This window comes from Hippocampus comes, unplaced genomic scaffold, assembly GCF_001891065.2.
Source record: "Hippocampus comes isolate QL1 unplaced genomic scaffold, H_comes_QL1_v1.1 scaffold110, whole genome shotgun sequence".
NCBI classification, from domain to species: Eukaryota; Metazoa; Chordata; class Actinopteri; order Syngnathiformes; family Syngnathidae; genus Hippocampus; species Hippocampus comes.
In genome coordinates this window covers 1,467,554-1,492,105 of record NW_017805498.1, presented here as the reverse complement: position 1 = coordinate 1,492,105, position 24,552 = coordinate 1,467,554, and the positions used below count along the sequence as shown (strand labels likewise).

Genomic DNA, 24,552 nt, shown 5'->3' with positions numbered 1-24,552 from the left:
ATCATATCACACCACCAAGCACGTGATCTTTTTCCATTAGCTTCCAGCTTGAGGTTTTTGAAGTACGTACAAACTAAAAATAACGACAGCTAAGATGATAGTACATTCAAGTTTTAATACACTTACAGCAAGTTTGGAAAATGGAACCACAAGCTGTGCAGTATGAACAGTTGCAGTATGAAGGCTGTGTTTAGTCTTGTATTCGCTAAAACAGGGCGCCCACAATCCCCCTCGTTGATTTTAAGGCAAGACACCATGTTAAGGCCATTGTGTCCTATTTTGAAATGAAGTGCACTTTTATAGTGCTTTATCCAGGTATGTGACAACTGACCCATTTCCTCCATTTTTCAGGGTATGGGAAGGTCCTATAGCCAAACAAACAAGAGGCAGACGGGAGTGCGCAGATATGGCTTTGATGGCACACATAGTCGTTCCCTATGCTTACTTCGACTCAGAATCTTCTCTTTGCTCTTGTTTGTAATCAGCCGCACACACTTTCAACTGATCTAATCAATATTCACCTAAATAATCGCTCAAATAAATACATCTTATTTAATGCATATCGACTGACGTGTTTGTAAAAATGTTCCCTTGATGCTCCAAAATTAGAGAGATACAGATTTGGCATGCTGGACTTTGCTGTCACTCGAATCTCTTTAAATTCTTGGTGGACGTAATAAATGTTCGCGGGTAACCCTAACCCATACACAAGCAATGAAATGGTACAAAGCAAAACACCGTAGAAGATAGCTGTTAGCCGATGCTCATGATTACGCCAGCAACCATTAATGCTCCATGGTTTATTAATGATACTCAACACTGCTTCGGCTCATTAATAAATGAGAAAAAGAGTTGCCTTTGCCTACAATATGATGGAGCCGTCAACCAAACTGTTTTAACAACCATTAAGCTCGTATCGAGGAGAAGGCTGACTGACAGAAGCAGCATCAGTGAAAGTTGGTGTTGTATGCAAACAACTACTCATGTAAAGGACGATTTATCGAGTCCGGAAAAACTATCGCGTCCATTTTTTTTCTCATGGAATGATAAGTGGAATGAATAATTATCATGACAGCCCCAGCTGCAAAATAAGAAAATGTTGACAAAGTGAAGCACAGTACATAAGTAAATAAAATCGGGGTGGAAGAGCTTACACTTTTTAAAAGGTGAAGGGTTAGGTACTTGTCTCCATTATTGCTGTCATGATCTGAAGTGAATTTCAACATACTCATCACATGATAATTTATGGCGCAATAGTTTCGTATTGTTTCTTTAACACAATTGAGAGTGGACTTTCCTCAATGTGTTTCTGCATGCATGTACCCTAGGGCAGGTTTACAATCAAAAAGGGGTGCTGTTTACACTGCCAACAACATGGAACTGGTTTATAATAAACAATGATTGTTTACATTCAGAGCCAGAAAGGTTTAGTTTATAATGAAAATAAAGGTATTCCATTGTTCATATTTTCTTTTCATCTAAATACTTCTTTTGTAACCCTATGGCATATTACACAATGTCAGTTTTGGTTTTGGCAGTTATAATCAAAGCTAAATTGGGATGCACACATACGATAATCAAGCCTGTTGATCCTATTCGGATTATTCTGTAGTGTGGGGTATGTTAATGACTTTTTCCTCCCCAAACTGCTTGGAAAACAGTTGGGGCTAACAGCTGTAAATGTTAAACCTGTTCAATATTTACAATAGAAAATCTTGTGCTCAATACTGAGTCAAGGCGAGATATGGCTTTGACGCAAAAGGAACAATGGCTGATTAAGACGTTACCTGAAACTCACGCTGTCAGACAAATAAAGGAGCAACTGGTTGTGTTGAATGTTTGCATAACATGTCTCCTATGTTGCTCACCACCGTAGGTTGGCTTTTGTTCACAGTTCATTGTTTTGACCGAACAGATCTGTGACCACAGCACAGAAATGTTGGCAAACCGAAAATGTATAATTTATACATATCGTAATTTCCGGACTATAAACCGCTACTTTTTTCCAAAACTTCAAACCCTGTGGCTTTTAAAGGTACAGTGTGTCCAATGCACTTGCCATCTAGTGGTGACCTAATAAAATGCAACGACCTAAGTTCGAAACACGTGCATTTTGAAGCAGGTGCACTTCGGTGCCTCAGAGAGACTGCACTTTGCAAGCCTATTGCCAATTTCTTCCTTTGTGGTGCAAGCAAAATGGGTTTAGTTTTATTTCTGGTTTTGTTGCAAATTTTTCGGTCAGGACATTTTCTTTTAGGTTTGTTAGGTAACTTCAAATGAGTGGAATAGGTCATCCAATTTTACGCTTTCAGAGATAAAATAAATTGTGCTCGGGACGTGATACTTTTCAATGATCTCTGCACAGACTGGAAACTCTTCTTCGTCTTCTTGTTTTATTGGCAGTTGGCATATAAAATCGGAAACTCAGCTGCACACAATAAGCAAAATTACAGTCAAAGCGCATTGATGAACTGCGTTCGCTAAGTTTTTCTCCGTGGCTGTAGAGAAAGATGGCAGTGAAACATGTTAGCCTTTGACCATCTGACCAATGTACCGGTAGTTATGAACACATGGACCAATGAAACTCTAAAAATCTGTCCTCATACAGAATATTCATCAGCCATTTCCGGTTGGAGTATGCATGTGTAAGGGTGGCACGGGCTGCCTGAAGAGAGAAATGCAAAATTCTGCATGCAGAGCGAAAAACAAGAATCTTAAGTTGAGTTTAATCAGCACAGGGAACGAATGCTATAAATCCATCCATATCTGCATTGCGACCCCTGTCTCTTGATTGTTGGCCGACTGACTCCCACCATCACTTGCAATGAACAGGACAGCAAGTCCAGCCCAGGAGCGATAATGCCTTCATGGACTTTCTCTATATCCACGCATGCCCTGCGTCTTCCCCAACACGTAACAAATCTAGTTTCCAAACGCTGCACTGCCACATAGTGAAGCTTGTGGCGAATTTGCCTCGTGTGACAATGAGAGACTGAGAGGTGCTTGCACGCTACAGGCCTGAGGATTTCAGAAATTAACAAACTATTTTTTGTGACTTGTACTCGGTAAATGTACTGTATCTTAATAAGGATAGATGAATTATGGTCTGGGCCTATTACATGCTCCAATATCTTCAATTTTGATGCATATTGGCCTCACACAATTAAAAAAAATCCAAGGAGTGATAGGTGATCAGTAAAAAAAAAAAAAAAAAAAAGTTATTTTGAGTTCTATGCGTGTCTTCAAGTTTTATGTGCCTCACTGTGCTATTTTTGAAACCTGTCTTGGGACTACGGCTAAAAACTAGCATTTATGCTAAGTTCAGCGCATTTACATTTGTTTATTCTTGTGTTGATTGATGTGCACTGTCCCAATATAAAAAACTAACTGGTGACCTGCTGGCAAATGTGTTGAGGATGCACCTTTTTGATTTTGAGCTCCAAATACTGAGTGATTCGTGAAATACAATTACTGTATATTGAAATACAAAACATTACTGCAGTCACTGCAGAAAGACAGTGCAGACATTGTGAAACGACCAGAGTCACAAATGGCTGACTGTGTGGATGACAATCTGGAGTGTTCCATAAGCATGTGATCAGAAGGATTTCAATAAAGGACAAAAGAGATTTATTTTTGCTACATGTTTAAATATCCCGAAAGCTCAACAACGGATGAAATAGTACAATACATTTGCAACATTAGCGCACAGGGGTCGAGCATTGCATCGGTGAGGGTGGGTGTTAATATATTAAGTGGATGGAATGTTGGCGGGCAAGCAAGTCATGGAATGGAATGCAGACTTCCATCTGTGCAGATTTCGGGTCAATGATGCAATTGTTCTACGCCACAATGCACAGCCACTGACGAGGGAAACTGCTAGGTGCGGTAATATCCGAGTTGAAGAATTTTACAATTAGCATCAATCAACAGCCTAAACACCAATTTGTACAGTTATTGGCCTCTAGAATTGTCAATTACATTTCAGCATTTACCTAAACCAGTGCATGTTGAATCATGGCGTGAGAGCAGAACCTGCAGAGAGGGAGAGATGGGAGAGGACGAGTGGCTCTTGCAACCCCTCAAGAGGGTGAAGCTGCCAGGGAAAGAAGACTGCGTACTGGATCATGTCTTCAGCATTCCTAAATTTCCCGACAGCGTGAATTGTCTCTTGCAAGTCTGAAAAGCAGCCCTGAGTTTGCTCCATGGTGATACATTACCCAAGGTATTGTTTTCCTTTGCTACCATAGAGACTGCCGACATGACACTTAGCGCTCAGGTGAAGGCCTCAGGTGGCTTTACACCTCGCCACAGTTAACACCTGATCAAGGGAAGCGAGGCTGAAAGATGGCAGGCGTCAGGAAAAAAAAAAGATTTACGTTGCTGTCTTCATTGTAAATATGGGTTATTGGCCTCACATTCCAGGAAGTTGCCACACCTTTTTCCGTCATTGATGAACATTGTTTTGACTGCAGCTTGCGTTGCCTCCTGATGTCTATTTTTTGGTACATTTGTTGTCCAAGGCTGGGCAGTTGTCACACGAAACTACATGACACGGCATTTTGTACCACCCTACAAACATTCTGTCATTATAAACAGACAAACGTAACGAGCAAATTGTTTTACGATTGGAAATTTTCAGTAACTTTTGCAGTCTTGTTGAATCGTTAAATTATGAAGATGGACAATTTCTTTGGTGTAAAGGAATTGGGTAAAATGACTGTAAAACGATGCGCTTGCTGCTAGTGTGTGGTAACTTGACACTGTGTCCTCAAATTGGCTAGCTACAGACAGCCTCTGATTCTTGTGTGTGTACACATGCAAACACACGCAGCCAGGCTTTGAATCTGGAATACTGGTCATTCTGGTCTGTTTGGTTTTTTTTTTTTTTTTTTTTTTTGGTATGTGACATAAGCACTTTTATCTTCCTCTCACGTGCAAACTAAACCACATGCTCTTTATCCGCCCACATTTGGGTAACTGTGACACGGTAGCGTAGCCCAAATGCACGTCAGTCAGTCATTCAAAGAACGGACTGAATCCAAACACCAACACCTCTGCACAACCACACAAATGAATCTATGCAGTGTATGGCATTAAAATGTGTCAGGCTTCCACTGTTTATACTGGAGCACAATGTAGATGTTCAGTCACTCAGCACATGAAATAAAGCAAGCAAACAGGTGTGCGCTGGTCGCTGAAAGATCAGCAGTGATGGCTGATGATATTTGAACGATGACATTTACTCTATGACTGCCTCTTTGATGTTTCAGTCCATCAAAATATTCCCTCAATTTCATACGAGCAGATAAATGAGTGAGACGCATTCATTCATATTATCCAGTCGGACTGGATGATTATGGAAATCAAAATTATTTAGATTGAGACTGAAATCACAATGATTAAATCGATCATTCATTGATTTCGGAGCTTAGTACGTCGCGCACCTCAAGTTAATTGACGATGTGTTTCATACAGCGGACGTCACACTTATGACAGTTAATCGGCTGTGGGCGGCTGTCCCGTAAATAGACCGGCCGTTCGGGAAAATTAAGACATTCCTGAATTTCCCGATGGCCAGCATGCCCCTCACCGGAGTCATCATCCATATTATTTTTGTTAGGAAACAACGAACAAATGCTGACATTTTTCATGTATAACCTCTAACCAAAATCCAGCTGTCATTTGAAATGAGCAACATTGAGACAGATTGTTCTCTTTCAATGCTGTCACATTGCCGTGTTAACATTGAAAGCTACGTTTCCACAAATGGCAGCATGCAAGCACGTCACTTTAAATTCATAAATGATGAAACACAGAACTGTTGTTGCATGTGTGCTGTGACCAGCAGAGAGACATCGCTCCCATAACTCAAATGCTCAAACAACCATATGTCACATTTAAATACACCCTTGGAAAAAGGTGAGGCCGAGCAGTTGTCGCATGGAATATCGGCACGGTATGCAAATGTGAGTATCTTAAGGTGTTTTACAACCCTCTGTGAGTTATAAATTCTAAATTGTGGTACGTTTCAAAATCTCCCTAGTGACATCACACATTTTCATGAGGTGTGATGATGTGTATCAGTAGCAAGCAGAAATGATGATTCACTATCATATGTCATAACCCATCAGTATCATAAACTGGGTTTGGAGACTTTGTTTTTTTGTTTCGATTGAAGATCTCTGGTCAACTGATTACATGTGACGTGCTATACTGATCTGCTGTTTATATGTGCCACTATATTAATTAGAACAGGCATGTCCAGCTCCAGGCCTGGAGGGCCACTGTGCTGCCATTTTTCCAGCTCTCCCGGTTGCAGCACACCCGATTCAGATGATCAGGTCATCAGCCCTCTCTGAAGCAGCATGACAATCATTCTAAATATTTGAATCAGATGTGTTGCTCCTGTGAGAGCTGGAAAACAGGCAGGGCAGCGGCCCTTGAGGGCTGAGTTTGGACACCCTTGAATTGTAACGTCCGCTTTACAGCCACGTCACACGTGCGGCTCGATGTAAACATCACATGATTTATCAAGATGGAGTTCATTATGTGTGTTCAGTAAAGTAGTAGCCATTATTTTGTATTAAAGCAAACACTTGATTGAAAACAAGTTACAAGTACTGGTAGTTTAAAACGATTTCTCAAGCTTTGGTCAGATGACGCCATTTTCAAGTGCATAAACGACAACATCGCGAGGCATTTATATCAAGACAGAGCATGCGCAGACACCTGGCTCTTCTGATTGAACTGGAAACAAAATGTTTGTTTGGATTGGCAAAAGGAATATGTCACCCGTAAATTCTATTCGAATTCGGCCTTTTTATTCCGATTGAGGTGTTTACATGGAGCACTTGGATTCTTTTTGACATTTTGGGTTCACTTCAATTGAAATGCAAGGCTCCGTGTAAATCTGGCTATAATGTTTCTGACCACTGTTGTCTCTAGTAACAGTGCACAATTTGATCACATAGAAATAATAAATAGATTCATTCAGTCAATCGTTAGTATGCCATTTTGCATTAATATTAGATGGTGGGGGGACACCAGTCTGTTTCTAACTTGATATGGAATTTCCTTAATGAATCACATTAGTCATATTTTGATTACAGCATGGTCCTGCATGAAATGTTTGCTTTATCATTATTATTTTATTATTGAATTTTCACATTGTTACGGCCACTACAGAGATGTACAAATGAACAATTTAATTGTGGCTTTTTTTTTTTTTTTCAAATGGCAGAAACTTGTATTAAATTTCACAGTAGTGGTGATGGGCAAACAGAAAGACCCCCCCACCCCCTCCTACACCTCCTTCTGTGTGTTTTGTTGATTATTCAAAAGTTTGGCCATTATGTGCGGCCAGACTCCACCCACCCAAACTTAATGTTACAAAACCGTAGTCTTGATAAAACAAAATACAGTAGTACCTCTACAAACGTCTCTTCATATGAAATTTTCAAGTTACGAAACGTCTCAACAGGAAAATATTGCCTCTTGTTACAAAAGAAATTTCAAGACACGAAAGGGAAAAATATAGTATGGCCTGCTAGTCGCAGCTCCGAGTTTCTTGAATGCAACATACTTATAGCTGCTCTGCCATTGGCTCTTACCGAGCATCATCTTGGCATCCCAATGGCTAAGAGGGACTTCTACCGTATGTGTCTCTGTGTAGATTGATAAATGTGTGTCTATGCAGCGTCCTCGTCGGACGCCCCTCATGCCATGAGGCACTCTGATTTACCAAAATGCGAATCACCCAGAAAAAGTGCTCACCAGTCTGGCGATCACTCAGTATGCTGATGTTTGCCTTGGAGATTTTCGAAGGATTTTTAAAAGCCGACAAAAGCAAACGTCCTTGGATCAGTTCTTTACAAAACGCCAGGTAAAAACACTTCTGAGGAAGGACATGAACTAAAGAGGGCAAAAAACAATGAGGACACAGTTAAAAGCTAAAAGACCATCATTTTTATTCTTTACTCTTTGTTTTTTACATTATGAACAACTCTCATTTATTGTGCAATTATCTAATTGTAACATGTATTTGTTACATATTTTGATGCATTTTTATGCTTTTAATACATTTATGTCTGAATTGTTGGTGGGCGAGGGGGGAGGGGGCCTTGGAACAAATTAGGGCATTTACCTGGAAAACACGTCTCTACTTAAGAAAATTTTCTAGTTAAGAAATTTCTTCCAGAACCAATTAATTTCATAGGTGCAGGTACTACGGTACAAAAGTTTGATATACTGTATTCCACTTACACATGTTAGTGTTCAGGAATGCTGGTACCTAAATAATCAACATTTGCAATCTTAATCAAGTAGTTGTAAAGCAGTTTCTTTTATTTAGACTTTACATCCAAAACAGTTTTCAAAGTGAAAGTTATCTTATAGCATAAAAATATTTAATCTGAAGAGTCTTTACACAATGGTGTGTTAGCTATTACAGAAACATGAAAAAGATGTTTACCAATCCTGTCAAATTAGGGCAGCTGTGGCAGAAACCTTGAGTGGTGGTCTCAGACATATAGTGTAAAATCAGTTGTGCTGAGAATCATTTCGTGACACTGTTTCCTTTTCCATGACTCATTAATTAAAATAATCCATCTAAATCACCCCCATTCCCCCCTCTGCCCTTGGTGGCCCATTGCAGTGTCAGTGTTGCGATAGTACGAGGTCTCATCACCAAACTCTTCGACAGTAACTAGCTCCTTTGTTTTCTTTTATAAATCGACTGCTCGGACACAGAAACCCAGTGTGGTTTCTGCCTTCACCCACCACATCCCGCAAAAATCCTTCTCATTGACATTATTGTCGACTGTAACATTATCAATCAAGATTATTCATTATTTTTTTTCCCCCCTCAAGTACAAAACTACTTACATGTTAAAAAGTAAACCCGTATGTGGTGTTCATTTGTTAGTCACTTATTAACTAAACATCACACACACACACACTCGCACACGCACTCGCACACGCACGCGCACACACACACGCACGCACGCACGCACGCACGCACGCACGCACACACAGAGAGGAATGCAGTCAAGGTTAAACAAAAATCTAAATGAAACCTTTGATAGGTAAGAACAGAGTAAGAAACGTAATACAATGATTGGCGTCATTGCTAATGTGACAATGGGCCACCCATGTGTGTGGTTTCACTTGTTGCCTCACAACTGAAGAGTGTGCATAAGCCCTCGTTGGATGCCAACCAACAATTAGTGACTGAACTCCCTCCATCTGCTTAACCAATGACTAATACTTGGCTGCAAGGTCGAACTGGACACTGTCACCTGAATATGACTTCAAGTGACCTTTTAAAAATGTTGTCTAATGAAATGATCGTAACTCTGGAGAGTGACTGTTCTGACTTTTGTCAGAAATCAAAGGTCTTTCTTCAAAATGATCTCATGTCGTGTTAGTTGGAATTTTAGTTGAGAAAAGTACTAGTGCATCAGTTACTTGATATTGTTCCGTGAGTACTCAAGAGTTGAATACTCTGCGTGTAAATACCATTCAAGCTCAACTCTTCTACTCTTGCACAGTCGTAACTTAGAAAGCCACGCTCCAGAACCAAAACGTGGCACAATTTGATTTCACATGAATCGGTGCTCGGTAGTACCCACCCCAAAAATGTATGAGACATATGACCAAGGATACCGCCTTCACCGGGCATGCCACCATCTTTGTTTAACCCTCATGAGGGAAAAAAACAAGACAGCAGGCCTGAGGGCAGGAAACATTATTTTAGTCTGCACGCTGAGAAAGCGCGTGGATGATGTATAGAGATGGTGGAAAAAAAATACTGAAAGGTCTTTTAGTTCCTACATTTAAGAAATGGGATTGCCAGTCGCTTTTTACTTTCGAATCTTCCGAAGAAGGGCGTATATTACCAAGCTGACGTGTGATGTATGCAAAAAACACGAAAGAGAAATACGACGGGAGGGATGATTAGGAGGCAAGTACTTGAAGTTGGTCATTAGATCTAAAAGCTAATCGCGCTGAAAAATATTATGAAACATTCTTAGTTATTCTATAATTTACTTGTTGTAGACATGGTAATTTTATGAATGAAATAAAAATTTGTCACAAGGTTTAGTAATACTAATGTTAACTGTCCCTAGGCCAAACAATAACTTGTGGTAGGTTCTTTGGTCAAATTGATAGTCGATTACACAGTGCATTGTCTTGGGGTTGCAAAGAGGACGTCAAGCCATGTCAATACTATAAGTCTATATGTAGTAATAAGGTCATTTTAAAAAAAGATAAATCACACGATTTTAATCATTCAATTCCTAATACTGTACATGCTTTTGTATTAAGAAAGGGGTGAGTAGCCATTGATATTAAGTTTATTTACATAAATAGTACACACACATAATCATCTTAACAGTGTCAGATTTACTTGTGGCCCATGGTATAGAGCCAGATTTTGTGGTATGCTGTAGTCATGATGTCATATGAGTACAATAAAAGTGTTAAACAACATATTTTGATCCATTTATTTTATTGAGTAAACCTGGAGTACACAGCTGCTGATGTAATTATGTTCATTATTAATGCATAGTTTTCAAACATTTACATTTTAAATTTTATACTTTTGAGGATCAGAATTCTTGATTATGAATATCAGTCAAAGTAGAAAAATGGGTTCCCATAATGAACGTTTACAGAACCCAAAATTAGTTACATTGGTTTCCCATTGGGTAATCTAACGGGACCGAAAAACTGTTTCTGTTAATTTCTGAAATCCTCAGGCCTGAGACAGAGCTGCATGCCGCACAGGACTGAACGTTCATGAAGAGAGCAGTGTGGGCAGGAGAATCGAGCGTGTTACTTTAGATTATCTTCTGATAAATGTACTGTATCTTTTATGGTGGGTTTTGTTGTTGTTAAGCACTTAAAGGACTGTTTCTTTTTTTTTTTTAAAGAAAACAACATTTCACAAAGATGCCGGTGACTTGTCCAATCACTCCTCACGTGTTGCTATGGGTTCTCACTATGTTGAGAGTCACAGCGCCCGTTGTCACTGATTTACAGGATATTGAAATTCAGTAAAAGTCTGACCGGAAATGACTTTGACAATCCCCCCCACATTAAACAGGAGAGTTTTATCCCCAGTTCCTCGGATCTTATGAGCAAAACTTCTTTTAAGGCATCCATGTATGTCATAGGAAGCTTGGCAAAATATACTGGCTTGATGCACGACAGTGATCCCTCGCAATATCGCGTTTCATTTATCACAGCTTCAGCACATCGCGTTTTTTTTCCAAAGCACTGTATTCAGAAAAAAATGCCGAATGACTCAGAGGTTTTGTACCTGCCCATATTTTACGTGCAATGGGCACTCATTCAAGGCACATGATTGGTTCCCGGCGACACAGGAAGGCCGGAGCCAGAATCTAACCCTACACCTCTGCACTGTGAGCCCGACACGCTAACCAGTCGATCACTGGGCCGGCGATGTGGTCCGCAAGGTGAAATTCAAAGTCGCAATAATGGCCAAAAGGTCATGGGACCTCAGCATACCCCAAATGGGGAGACGTCTCAGACCGTTCTACTCCGCATCATAATTCAACCAATTTTACAATGTATAGTCTCAATAATTTACTTCTCTTCGATGATGACACTAATGTGCACCCCAGAAAGGGCTAGTTTTGACGAGCGTACATCTTGGTCACGTCGCTGAGGATGTAGTGGTACGCTCGCCCGACTTGTGTGCGGGCAGTGTGGGATCCGTTCCCGCTCAGTGATGGTGTGGATATGGATATGTGTGCCCTGGTGAACCAGTTGGGGGCATGGTGGGGAGGGGGGGTAGTCCATCTTTCGCACGAAGTCTGCTGGGATAGGCGTCAGTCATCTCCACTCGATATCATACAGACTATGGCACAGGGAAGAATGAAGGACAGTTGGGATGTACGTATTTTGCATCACAAGTGGACAGATGAGAAAGAATTATGAAATGTTCAGTTGACCATCTCTGTAATGACTTGCTGCAAAACCGAATGTGTTTTTGGACAGTTCCCGACGGCTACTTTTTTTTTCTTATTTTAACTTTCCGTTCATCATCTTTTGTTCTTTTTCTTGATTTTCTCCAGAATCTGAGGGAGAGGAGGAACTCCACTAAACAGACAGAAGAAAAAACAACGCAAGTAACGCAGAAAGATGACGACCAGAATGCCCCATACAATCTCTGCAGCTGTGTGGACCTCGAAAACGTATGAAAACGATTTTATGTTTTCCATTTTTCATGATGTCCCATGAATGAATGTCTCTTGACCTGATGGCTAGCTCTCCTGAAAATGAACAAAAAAGTAATATCTTACTGTTGCAACATAAACTAGATGACTTCACCTTCCAACCGATGTTTTTAATATAACCCGAACTGCATGAAGTTGTACAAAGTGGCCAGTGACGGAGTGCATTTTAGTGGACAAAGGGTAAATGGTCATCAGGTCATTCACCTTGCCTTTCTCCATAACTAGCCCCGTTTGTTTTTTGTACACTCTGAAGTCTGTGGCACTGTCTCTCTACCTTTGTGTTTCCCAACCTTTACTAAGCCAAGGCACATATTATTTGACATTTTAAAAAAAATGTCATGGCACACCAACAAACTAAAATGTCATACGTGTACCGTCTGCCAAACAGTGGAAGAGAATGTAATTGTCCGCCTTTCACTGTTTATTGCTGGCATGAAAGTCAAACAAAGATACATTTGTTTGTCATCCACTATTATTTTGAATGAAGTGAAATTGGATCATTTCCAAACTTCACAACTCAAGTTTTCTTATTTTAAATGGTGCATTAATTTAATTAGTCATTTAATTTTCACATTTTAAAAGCAATATGCAAAATTAGCAACCATACTGTATCTAGTAAAGTTTAATTGTAATGAGGATCTTTACATATATAGTGTTGGCTACAATTTTACATGTTTTGACTCAACGGTGGGAGATCACTGCTTTTGATTCATATTTGAATCAAAAGTCGATGTATTCTTTAATGCAAATATTGGAACTGATATTTGGCCAGTAAATAAACAATCCCCAGACTGTACACTATAAATGAAATTTTCCACCTAGTCAAATTAATTTACACAGATAGATAGATAGATAGATAGATAGATAGATAGATAGATAGATAGATAGATAGAGCAAGTGTAATAATAGCAAAATATCTGTTGATAAAGAGAGATCCAACTTGAGTGCAGAGTGTAATAATAGCAAAATATCTGTTGATAAAGAGAGGAGAGATCCAACTTGAGTTCATATTTTTCCCGTTTCATTAAAAAAAAAAAATACCAAAAAGGAACATCTATCTTCATCCATCCATCCATTTTCACCAGCGCTGATCCTGAACAGGGTCACAGAGAGTTGCTGGAGCCTATTCCAGCTGACTACGGGCAGAAGGCGGACTATACCCTGAACTGGTCACCAGTCTGTCGCAGGGCACACATAGAGAACATACCACACCCACATTCACACCGTCACTGAGTGGGAATCAATCCCACGCTGCCCGCGCACAAGTCCGGCGTGTGTACCACTCCACCATCAGCGACTAATCTAAGTTCAGTTTGAATTATCTTTATTACACAAGGGTTCGAGGTTTATTTGGACTAAAAAAATGGAACATCACTCTTGATTAATGTGGCGCATAATTTAGTTTGTCCGATTGGAGTTGTCATAGTGTGACATCATCAGCCACCGGACGTCTTCCGCTCAGAGTCAAACGGATTTGCATTTGGTGTACTGCAATTGATGGCACATTAATTCATTCAAATAATATCTAAAAAGGCACATTGACTCTTACTTTTTGACATTCAACAGTTTTTTTTCCTGCTTGCATTTTGAATATGCTTTCAATTTTAATTCATAAAACCCTGACAGTGATTGGTCTCAAACAATGACTTGTCAGCTATGTGAACTGCAAACTGTCATATAAATTCAAATAGCACACATCTTTGCTGCATGGCCGCTTTAGGCATGTAAGAAATACTGCATCAAGTAATTCCATGATTAAGAAACTTAGGTTGGAACTAAAATATCGCATTTCTTTATTAATAATGTTAGGTGATTTATTTTGCCTTGTGGTCCCAAACTTGTAACACAGTATGGGACTCAATAACTAATAATATTCCTTAAATATGATGAATAACTTGTTATAATACTTTTTACTGTTGAAAATGGAATCTGTTACTGTAAGGTGTTACTAAACGCCTTATTCCCAACACTGGTTCTGTACCTGCAGTACTGTGAACCAGTATAAAACAATGGAGTACCACGACATATATCTCTTGCAAACAAAGGGGTGAGTGAACTATCTTTAGTTATTCAGAGCACACAATGCAGGGAGTGTTCATTTAAAGTATTTATCATTTTGACCAGGCGGCATGGTGGTCGACTGGATAGCATGTCCACCTCACAGGGCATCGGTGCGGGGTTTGATTCCTGAATGGTTGTTTGTCTCTGTGTGCCCTGCGATTGGTTGGCAACCAGTTCAGGGTGTCCCCCGCCTACAGCCCGAAGACAGCTGGGATGGGCTCCATTGAATGTTTTTGAAGGAAATGGGGGGTTAAAGTAATTTATTTTCAAATATTTTTTTCCAACCCTAATGCATTTCAATGGGTTATTTATTATAATTGTACGATGATTTTTGTTATGCGCCAGAAATTGCAGTGGGTTCACTGTACTGACAATATCCCAATACTATTAGGCAGGGTGACTTCCATGCCTTTTCTTTAGCTCTGCTTTCATTGTATTTCACTGAGATGTGTAATCCTGTAAACCAGGCCGTTTCTTTTTGTCTTGTACTCTTGTCAATATTAGACATGGAACCCAGCATAGTTATCATTGTTCTTATGAACAAATGCATAAGACTGGCATTCCTGTCATTCAGGGTAAATATTTACCATGGTGGCTGAAATAGTCAGGAGTATAATGATGTCAGTGCAGGGGGAAAGGGTAAAGTTTGAACGTACTTGCAAATACGAATACATGTTTGCTAAATGCTTAAAACAGTGGGGGGGGTTTCTCCTAATGCTATGGGGTATTGACTAGTACATGCACAAGTAAAAAGAATTTGGCCAAAATAAAGTCGAATTCGTTCAGAAGTTAATTAAGAAAACGCGTCTTCGTAATGTTTATGGTTATGTTATTATATCTGCAATGTGTGATTTCCATTCAGCATTTTTTCCAATAATGCCTCGGGGTATTGACTTAGTCATGTGCATACCCTATGGCAACTGCCCAATGAAAATCATGCACTGCAGACGGGTTTGCTGTTTCATGAAAGCCTTAACCTTTGTCTTCCTCAACAATATTTCTTTCCCTGATTCCAAATTGGTGTCAGTCATCACTGTTTGGACCATTTTCTGTTGGCCATCAAATGTACAGTATCTATTCAAAACCAAATGGAAAGTAGCCATGTTACTAAAGTAGCTTTCCTGCACTTTGTGTATAAGTAGCGCATCCATCCATCCATCAAGTTCCAGTGTATTTTCAAACAAGCTGTGCTGTCACAGGGTATTAACTGGAGCAGTGTTTTTTCAACCCCTGTGCCGCGGCACACCAGTGTGTCGCAAGACATTGTCAGGTGTGCCGCGGGAAAATATCCAATTTGTATGCCTGTGCAGTCTATCGCCCAGAAAGTAATCGTTTAGTACCCTCCCATACCGCTAGGGAGCAGCAACAGCTAGCCAATTGCCTTGTGTTTAGACGAGAGACAAGCGAATTTGTGAAGCAAGAATGCAGGACGACGGTGAAACAATAAATATGAAAGATGAGAAAATACTTTTTTCTTTGTGTTCATTTGATTCCAATTCAAGCTGTTATAATGTCATTCTTCAATGCTAAAAACGGTTATAGTAACAATATAACACATTAATTATTCAAATAAGTATAATATACAATAATAATTTTCAGCTAGTGGTGTGCCGCGAGATTTTTCCAATGAAAGAAGTGTGCCTTGGCTCAAAAAAGTTTGAAAAACACTGAACTGGAGGACTCTGGGTTTTTTGTCTAAATGGTGTTATTTCCTTCAAAAAGTGTTATTCAATGATGATTTGAGTCTTTCTCCTTCCGGATATCATGTTAACATGTCATTTTGAAAACAGTCATGGTTCTTGTGGACACCTGTTCAGAGCCGGCTAAATCCGAGAACCTCAAGCATTTCCGTTGCTGTTGCAAAACTCAACTCGACTCAACTATTTATAGAGCACTTTCAAACAGCCATCGCTGCATACGACCACAAATGACATTTAGCAGGACGTTGTCATCACTATTTGCCGCGTACCATATGTGACTGTGGAATGAGTAAAGAGCTGAATAAAAGCAGTCGATTATTGCCAGCGGGAAATCAGTTAGAATGAAACAAGTTTGGACCACCCATGTCTCTTTCCACACACAAAGTCGCAGGGCTTGTCAAGCAACAATTCCTAGTGTTTTGCTACCACCTCCTGGTGGCCAAGGAACATAACGCCCTCTTGTCATGGTCTGCTCCTCTCAGGATTTGGTGGACTGGAGGAAGCCCCTGGCGTGGCAGGTAGGCCACTTAGGAGAGAAATATGATGCCTGGGTTCACCAGCCAGTCGACAGGCCCATCAGACTGTTTGGAAACCCTTTCCTTGAGGCCAGCACCAAGACTTCCTGGTAAGACTGGTAGCTCCTACTTTGAAGTACTTCTTTTGAAATGAGAATTAATCACGTTTGGATGTCCTGTGCTCGATATAGTTTCCATACTCCACATTGTGGAGCCATAGACTAGCATGGTTGCCTTACAGTGAAAGGTTCTGGGTCGAAATCTTTACTCAGCAGGGCTTGCGTGTGTTGTCTTCAGTTTCCTGCCACATAAAAAATGCACATTAGGTTAATTGAAGATTCAAAATTGATCATAGGTGCGAATGCGAGCATGTTTTTCTGGGTGTGCTCTGCAATTGACTGACGACCAGTCCAGGATGTAAAGCACACCCCACCTTTTGCTCAGTCGTCAAGGATATGACTCCGGCACGTATGACCCTTCGCAGTTTAAGTGGGACACAAAATGGACGGTTGTTCATAAACAAAGCATCCATCACCTGAAAAACACCATTTGCCTGAAATGTGATCTCTCATACTTTCATGTTGATTTACAGTTTTTTTTTTCTGTTTTTTTTTTCTGGTGTTTGTTGGTGGTATGCAAACAGCTACAACTTAATTTACTACCTTTTCGAAACACCATTTGCCTGAAATGTGATCTCTCATACTTTCATGTTGATTTACAATTTTTTTTTCTGGTGTGTGTTGGTGGTATGCAAATAGCTACAACTTAATTTAGTTCCTTTTCCCCTTTATTTTTCAATGAAAAATACGCAGATTATAACTCAACATCACACTTTGTCATAACAGGTACTGGGTGCCAGTGGTGTGGCTTCCTATTGTGTGTTATCTTAGTTGGTCTTGCTTCACCACCCTGGCAAAGGGCACAACCAGAATACCCATCACCTCAGGTATGCACAGAGGTTTTCATATATGTTTCTCAAATGGCACACATTTTAAGGCTTAAATTATTTGTTTTCCTTTGTGGAGCAGTTTTGAAAATCAATTACCGGTACTTCATTTGAGGAGCGACTTTCTAATTGGTTAAGCCCAGGGACTTGCTGTGCAAACTTTGATGTGCTCCGTTTGAACACAGTTCCAGCTAGACATCTGTGAAAAATGTCATCGACCACATGAGCACTTAATTGTGGTGTTAAAAGCGCTAGCCGTCTCAATTGTAGGTTAACCATGACTTTTCCATCTTTTCTCATCATCCCTTGATGAGCATGACACTTGTCAGAAATGAAGCTTTTTTTTCCCACCACGTCGGCGATGATAACTGACTTAGGAGCGACTGTGTAATGTGTTTAGCTGCACTTAGTAGCCCGCTGAAGATGTTACTACCTAACTGCGTCTGCGTAAGTAGCACAGAGCTTCCCTCGAACTCCGACGACATACGGTGTGTGACGTGTTTCTTCTTTTTCTTTCTTTTGACGGTTGTCTCGGCGTTTGATTCTCAGTTTTGCTATTCAGTGCGTTTTGATGAGGCGCAATATGCAAATTTGACCTTGTAAACGGCATTGGGTAATCTCTTATTCGAGCCTTGCATTCGTTAATACTGACACATGCTAGCCTTTCTCATACTGTACATGTTCATCTTTTTTTTAAATTTTATTATTATTATTATTTTTTTGTGTTCACAGACTTCTCTGTCATGGTCCACAAGTACACTTTCCCACTGCTCTTCATGATTGGCTGGTTCTTGTGGTCATTCATCGAGTACTGCATCCATCGCTTTGTCTTCCACATGAAACCACCAGCTCATAACTACTACCTCATCATGCTACACTTTCTCTTGCATGGACAGCATCACAAGGTACCCAATTTTGACCTGAATGCATGAATCACTCTGTTAAGTGAAAGCAAATAAGGTTCATTTCCCCTTTATTTTTCAATGAAAAATACGCAGATTATAACTCAACATCACACTTTGTCATAACAGGTACTGGGTGCCAGTGGTGTGGCTTCCTATTGTGTGTTATCTTAGTTGGTCTTGCTTCACCACCCTGGCAAAGGGCACAACCAGAATACCCATCACCTCAGGTATGCACAGAGGTTTTCATATATGTTTCTCAAATGGCACACATTTTAAGGCTTAAATTATTTGTTTTCCTTTGTGGAGCAGTTTTGAAAATCAATTACCGGTACTTCATTTGAGGAGCGACTTTCTAATTGGTTAAGCCCAGGGACTTGCTGTGCAAACTTTGATGTGCTCCGTTTGAACACAGTTCCAGCTAGACATCTGTGAAAAATGTCATCGACCACATGAGCACTTAATTGTGGTGTTAAAAGCGCTAGCCGTCTCAATTGTAGGTTAACCATGACTTTTCCATCTTTTCTCATCATCCCTTGATGAGCATGACACTTGTCAGAAATGAAGCTTCTTTTTTTCCCACCACGTCGGGGATGATAACTGACTTAGGAGAGACTCTGTTACGTGTTCAGCTGCACTAGTAGCCAGCTGAAGATGTTACTACCTAACTGCGTCTGCGTAAGTAGCACAGAGCTTCCCTCGAACTCCGACGACATACGGTGTGTGACGTGTTTCTTCTTTTTCTTTCTTTTGACGGTTGTCTCGGCGTTTGATTCTCAGTTTTGCTATTCAGTGCGTTTTGATGAGGCGCAATATGCAAATTTGACCTTGTAAACGGCATTGGGAAATCTCTTATTTGAGCCTTGCATTCGTTAATACTGACACATGCTAGCTTTTCTCATACTGTACATGTTCATCTTTTTTTTTAATTTTATTATTATTATTATTTTTTTGTGTTCACAGACTTCTCTGTCATGGTCCACAAGTACACTTTCCCACTGCTCTTCATGATTGGCTGGTTCTTGTGGTCATTCATCGAGTACTGCATCCATCGCTTTGTCTTCCACATGAAACCACCAGCTCATAACTACTACCTCATCATGCTACACTTTCTCTTGCATGGACAGCATCACAAGGTACCCAATTTTGACCTGAATGCATGAATCACTCTGTTAAGTGAAAGCAAATAAGGTTCATTTCCGACAATTGTCACCATTTAGTTTATCGACACAGTAATGAGAGTGTTCATCATTCACATCACGTTCAAAAGTCCAACTTTTTACCACAGCACAGTTGGGTACATTTCAGTAAGAGTGAAGATTTTGGTCGAAAATTACGTGAGAGAGATCTACATATTGAACCTCAGGATATCAATATGTTGTCCGGGTCCATAAATGTAGCCTCCACACTGATTCCAACTGGCAAAGTCAGAGGGCCGGCAACTTTTTGACCTTGCGCTTGCATTTTTAATCATCTGTGACCTGTCTCCCCAGTCTCCATTCGACGGGTCTCGGCTGGTCTTTCCACCCGGATTGGCCTCCGTCGTTGTTGGATTTTTCTACACGATCCTCAATAACCTGCTGCCGGATATTGTGGGCATGTCCATATTTGTCGGGGGACTGTGCGGCTACGTCGTGTACGATATGATCCACTACTACCTTCACTACGGGTCGCCCAAGAAAGGTTCTTACATGTACAGCTTGAAAGCCTACCACGTCAAACATCACTTTGAGCACCAGAGATCAGGTGGGCACCACACAACTCGACTTCACTGCTGCTTTCATTCATACTCTGTATAAACACTCCTTCTTGAAAATATGGTATGCAGGCTCCCTCTAGTGGTACCCAAAGGAATCAATGATTAATTGCACTTTGGTTAAGTAACATTTGCACTTAATCTCTAGTTAAGAAAATTTCATTTGGATTTTATTTTTTTATTTATTATTATCATGATCAACACGATTTTCACAGCCGGTAATAAATTGCAGAGTATGATGGTACACATAATGCTGGTGCATTCATAAAAATTTGATCCACATGATTCAGTAAATACAATAATACAATACAAGACATCTTTGTTTTTATAGTGCTTTAAAGTAAAAAAAAAAAAAAATTCAAAAAATAAGATCGGTACCTACCTATATGTGGCGGCAATGTGAATTTCCACTTATTTTGCAGTTTCAGTCTTTGGTAGAATTGAAGGTACCGGTAACTGTTTTCCATTTTACAATCCAGAGCCTTAATAATGTTCATAACTAACTGCATAGAGGCAGTTATTGTGCTACGTACCTTTCGAAAGCCAGATTTCTAACTTGATGAAATGCCCTAAACTTCAAATCAGTTTTCAAGTTGTTCGGAAACTAATTTTTCAAGGACTTTTGCGAGAATGGAACTTCCATATTGGCCTATAAATATTGAGGATTGAGGAGTCACCTCTTTTTGAAAAAGGAAGAATGTTTTTCACAAAGAAGGAATGACATTATTTGAGAGACATGAATTAAAAAAATACGTCACGGATTCTGTCTTGAAATCAACTGCTTATTTTAGAAAACAGAGATCTAGCTAGTGATACTAAGTGGAAAAAGAACCAGTGCTTTAATCCAAGTGTTTGTCTCTCCAGGTTTTGGAATCAGCACCGCATTCTGGGACCACCCCTTCAACACAGTCATCCCTGATGAGAAATTCTAATCGTGAAGGTCTCCAGTACAGGGCCAAAAGTACTGATCAAGAACCCTCCTGTTATTTCTTAAACCAAACAGACAGCCCAGTTCCGCCAAAATGGAGGATACAGCTTTGCCTACGCCGCTATCTGTCCACACTTTCATTATTTCATCTTGCATTCCCATTCCTGTCAGCGCCACATTCCTTCTTTCTGTGCGTGTTGCTGTGCGCTTCACCTCACTGTTGCAAGGCATCGCTCTGCACAAACCAAATCACCCGCCGTTGCTGCTCTTTTAACCACGCTGACCTCCCCTGTCAGATCACTTGAGTTAGCCCGCCACGAGATGCATCTGGGAGGTGATTGAAACGCAATTCAAACACGGCATTACTCGGATCCATCGGGCCGACACAAACGAATCGATTTATCCTATCGACTATTCCATCGATTACTTGGGTAAACAACACCCCTGCGCGTAACTGCCCGGTCCATTTTTTTGTTTTGTTTTTTCCGTAAAATGTTTGACAGTGATGAGCATCCACCTCCAAAAAACGTTTTACCAAGGTTGATATATATTACCACTAATATCACTTAAAAGTAGACAATATGTTCATATTAATTTTCGTATAAGCTATTGTCTGCTGGTGCGCATTCTGTCTCGCTGGCTCAAGTGCCTCTGCTCTGTTGGCTCACAGTTGATGCGAGGAGAAACGGCCGCGTCTGCCATGCTTGCCTGTTCTTTATTTGTTCTTTATTTCCCACCATCATCGCATCACTTTACACTCACATTCATCACCGCTCAGCGTTTCGCGATGAGAAAGACAGGAAGCTATGCTAAGCTAAGTTAGCTGAAGAGGCTTTAAACACGCACCAAGCGGTCATGGCAATTCAGTGGAAAATCAAGTGATGCGGCATACTGTGACAAAGATTAAGTTTGTTCAGTGTTAATTGACTTCAAAACACCAATTTAAAGCTGTATTGTTAGCTCGAAGAGTATCAAGCAGCCACCGGCAAGTAATCACGCAGGTCACATTGCCGCGTTCAAGTCTTCAGTCTTGGCCAGCTCCCCTTTGCAGCAATTTATAAAATCTTATTTTTCTCCCTTTTCTGTCTCAAGGGACCACAAAGCCTTGGTATCTTCATCTGCATGAACAAGTTGCCGGAAGGGAGCGTCCGCAGCTACAAATGTCGGTGCAAAGACACAAAATTGGCCCAACATCGGTTCCATGTGCCACAAATATAAATTTTAAAATGATTAAAAACAGTTTTGAGACATGCGTTTCTGATTCAACCGAATGCTGTATTCGACACAACCGAGTTTGTCAACTTATTTTTCCCAGCCATACCGACGCATCTATCGTTGTAAAATGTACTATGGGGCGGAGTTCATTTAATCAAAACCACTGTGGAAACAACGACAACAACAAATCACGTACCGTCATTGTCCTTCTCATTCTCAATACGCGTTTCCCTAAATTTATGCTTTGAGTCCCTCAGGGCGGAAAAGGGGAGTCGGGAAGTGACAGAAAGTGTGTGAACGTCGAATACGGGTGGCGCAGGCCAGGATAGCGGGAAACAAAGTATGTGTAACCTGGGATCTTCTCCCTATGGTAGAGGATTTGTCCATCCGTTTGGATTAAATGCAAGTAACATTATTCTCTTGAGTACAAAGTTTATTCGTAGTGTTGACTTTAAATGTTGGAAATGTCAGTGCACTGTATTTTTCTAAGTCTGTTAATTTCCCCCCATTTTCTTTCTTTTGTCAATAATGATGCTACAACAATGTAAAATAATAATAATAATAATGTTTTATAAGATGCTTTGTACAGCAAATTCTTAGATAGCTCCACATGACATCATCCGAAAGAGATCAGCAGTTTTTCACCAATTTAGAAATCGACGGATGATGTCAACATACGTGCCAGAGGAAGAGTGAAGGAATGAGGTCAGCTTGCCAGGCTTCCGGCTGTGGGGACTTTGGGGTCAAAGCTGTCTATTTCCATCTTTTTTTTTTTTTTTTTTTTTTTTACATGTTGAATTTAGTCATTTGAGAAGAAACTGTGCATTGAGCGACTGCTTGCGATGACTCCACAGCTCCCACGAGGATGACGATGGAGCGACTATCTGACTGAGCAGCAGGAGGTTTCGATAGCTGACGGAGCCTCAAGCGTCCCCTCTGAGCACCGTTGATTACCAATGCAGAACAAACCATTGACACGAAATATATTTTGACTTAAGAGAAAATTTACTTCAAGGGAATCCACTCGTTGGCAGAATGACTCACATTTAACGAAATACGTACATGCATAAAACAGAAAAGAACATGCGAATTATATTCATGCTTTTTACCATTTTCACCCATTTTTAATAGATGAAAAATGTCAATAATTGTGGACTAACAGCTTTTGTATTCGAAACAGCAGCAATAACTCTAAGTCTGTGATAATGAGGCGGCTGTGTACTGAAACACAACGTACCCCACCCTGTATTCGCAGAGTTGGCGACATATGTTTTCTTCATATCATGTGTCAGTACTGTAATAGAAATATGATCACATTCATGAATGTCCAATGCATGAAGAAAGCCTTGATATTAATTTCAAGCACACATATGTTCATAGGTAAACCATTTAGATAGTGGCGATGATGGTGATGATGATGATGATGAGTGTACCAGTAGAGGTTGTGCACAGGTCATGCCTGTTGGAATAAAGTATACACAAATCATGATATTTATTTGATCAACATGAAAACAACAGCTGGCCAGCTTGATTCTGGCAATGGATATTGTGCTTAATATTTACAAAATTGTGCATATTTCCCTAATTTGTTTTAATGTCTCATACATTTTATGTTGCAATTTTAAATTTCTATGCAAAATGTATTTGTAAATAAATGTCTACATTTCTGATGTTAGTTAGTACATCTATCTGCCATACAGTTCTCAAGTGCTGGGCTCAGATCTGGGCCCCGGATTTCCTGAGTGGAGTTTGCATGTTCTCCCCGCACCGGAGTGGGTTTTCTCTGGGTACTCCAATTTCCTCTACCGTCAATAATAACATGCCTGGTATGTTAATTGTCCGTAGTACCTGGTGTAATTAACAGAGACTTCGAAGTGTGTGTCGAGTCATTCGTGCAGCCGCAAAGCGGAGCGCGTTTAAATGGCAACGATGTTTGAACCTTGCTGAAGCACCCTACCATGTGATTGATTCAGGAAGTGGATCGCTGGTTTGGCGATTAGACTGCGTCTCACCCATTCGCTTCATCGTCACAAGGGTCGCGGGTGCTGCTGGAGCCTATCCCAGCTGTCTTTGGGCAGTCGGCGGGGGACACCCTGAACTGGGAGCCAGCCAATTGTGGGCCAGACATAGAAGAACAACCTTTTGCGCTCACAATCATATCAAGGGGCGATCTGGAGCGTTCATCCAACCTGCCACTCATGCATGTTTCTATGGAATGTGGGAAGAAACCGGACTACCCGGAGAAAACCCACACAGGCACAGA

The 24,552-nt window shown here is 40.5% G+C and overlaps 1 protein-coding gene across 2 annotated transcripts in view; it reads left to right on the top strand.

The window, feature by feature from the left end:
• fa2h (fatty acid 2-hydroxylase) overlaps positions 1 to 23,784 on the top strand; it is a 32,205-nt gene extending 8,421 nt beyond the window's left edge. Inside the window, exons 2-8 of one of the 2 annotated variants that reach the window (XM_019876939.1) lie at positions 12,105 to 12,224; positions 16,510 to 16,652; positions 17,388 to 17,488; positions 18,221 to 18,393; positions 19,884 to 20,136; positions 21,011 to 21,107; positions 23,144 to 23,784. In XM_019876939.1, coding sequence (XP_019732498.1) covers positions 12,105 to 12,224; positions 16,510 to 16,652; positions 17,388 to 17,488; positions 18,221 to 18,393; positions 19,884 to 20,136; positions 21,011 to 21,078 — 858 coding nt within the window. In that variant the 3' untranslated portion in view covers positions 21,079 to 21,107; positions 23,144 to 23,784. Of the gene's footprint in view, positions 1 to 12,104; positions 12,225 to 16,509; positions 16,653 to 17,387; positions 17,489 to 18,220; positions 18,394 to 19,883; positions 20,137 to 21,010 lie in introns of both variants that reach the window. The other variant, XM_019876938.1, reaches the window with a different exon arrangement.
• The last annotated feature ends 768 nt before the right edge of the window (positions 23,785 to 24,552 follow it).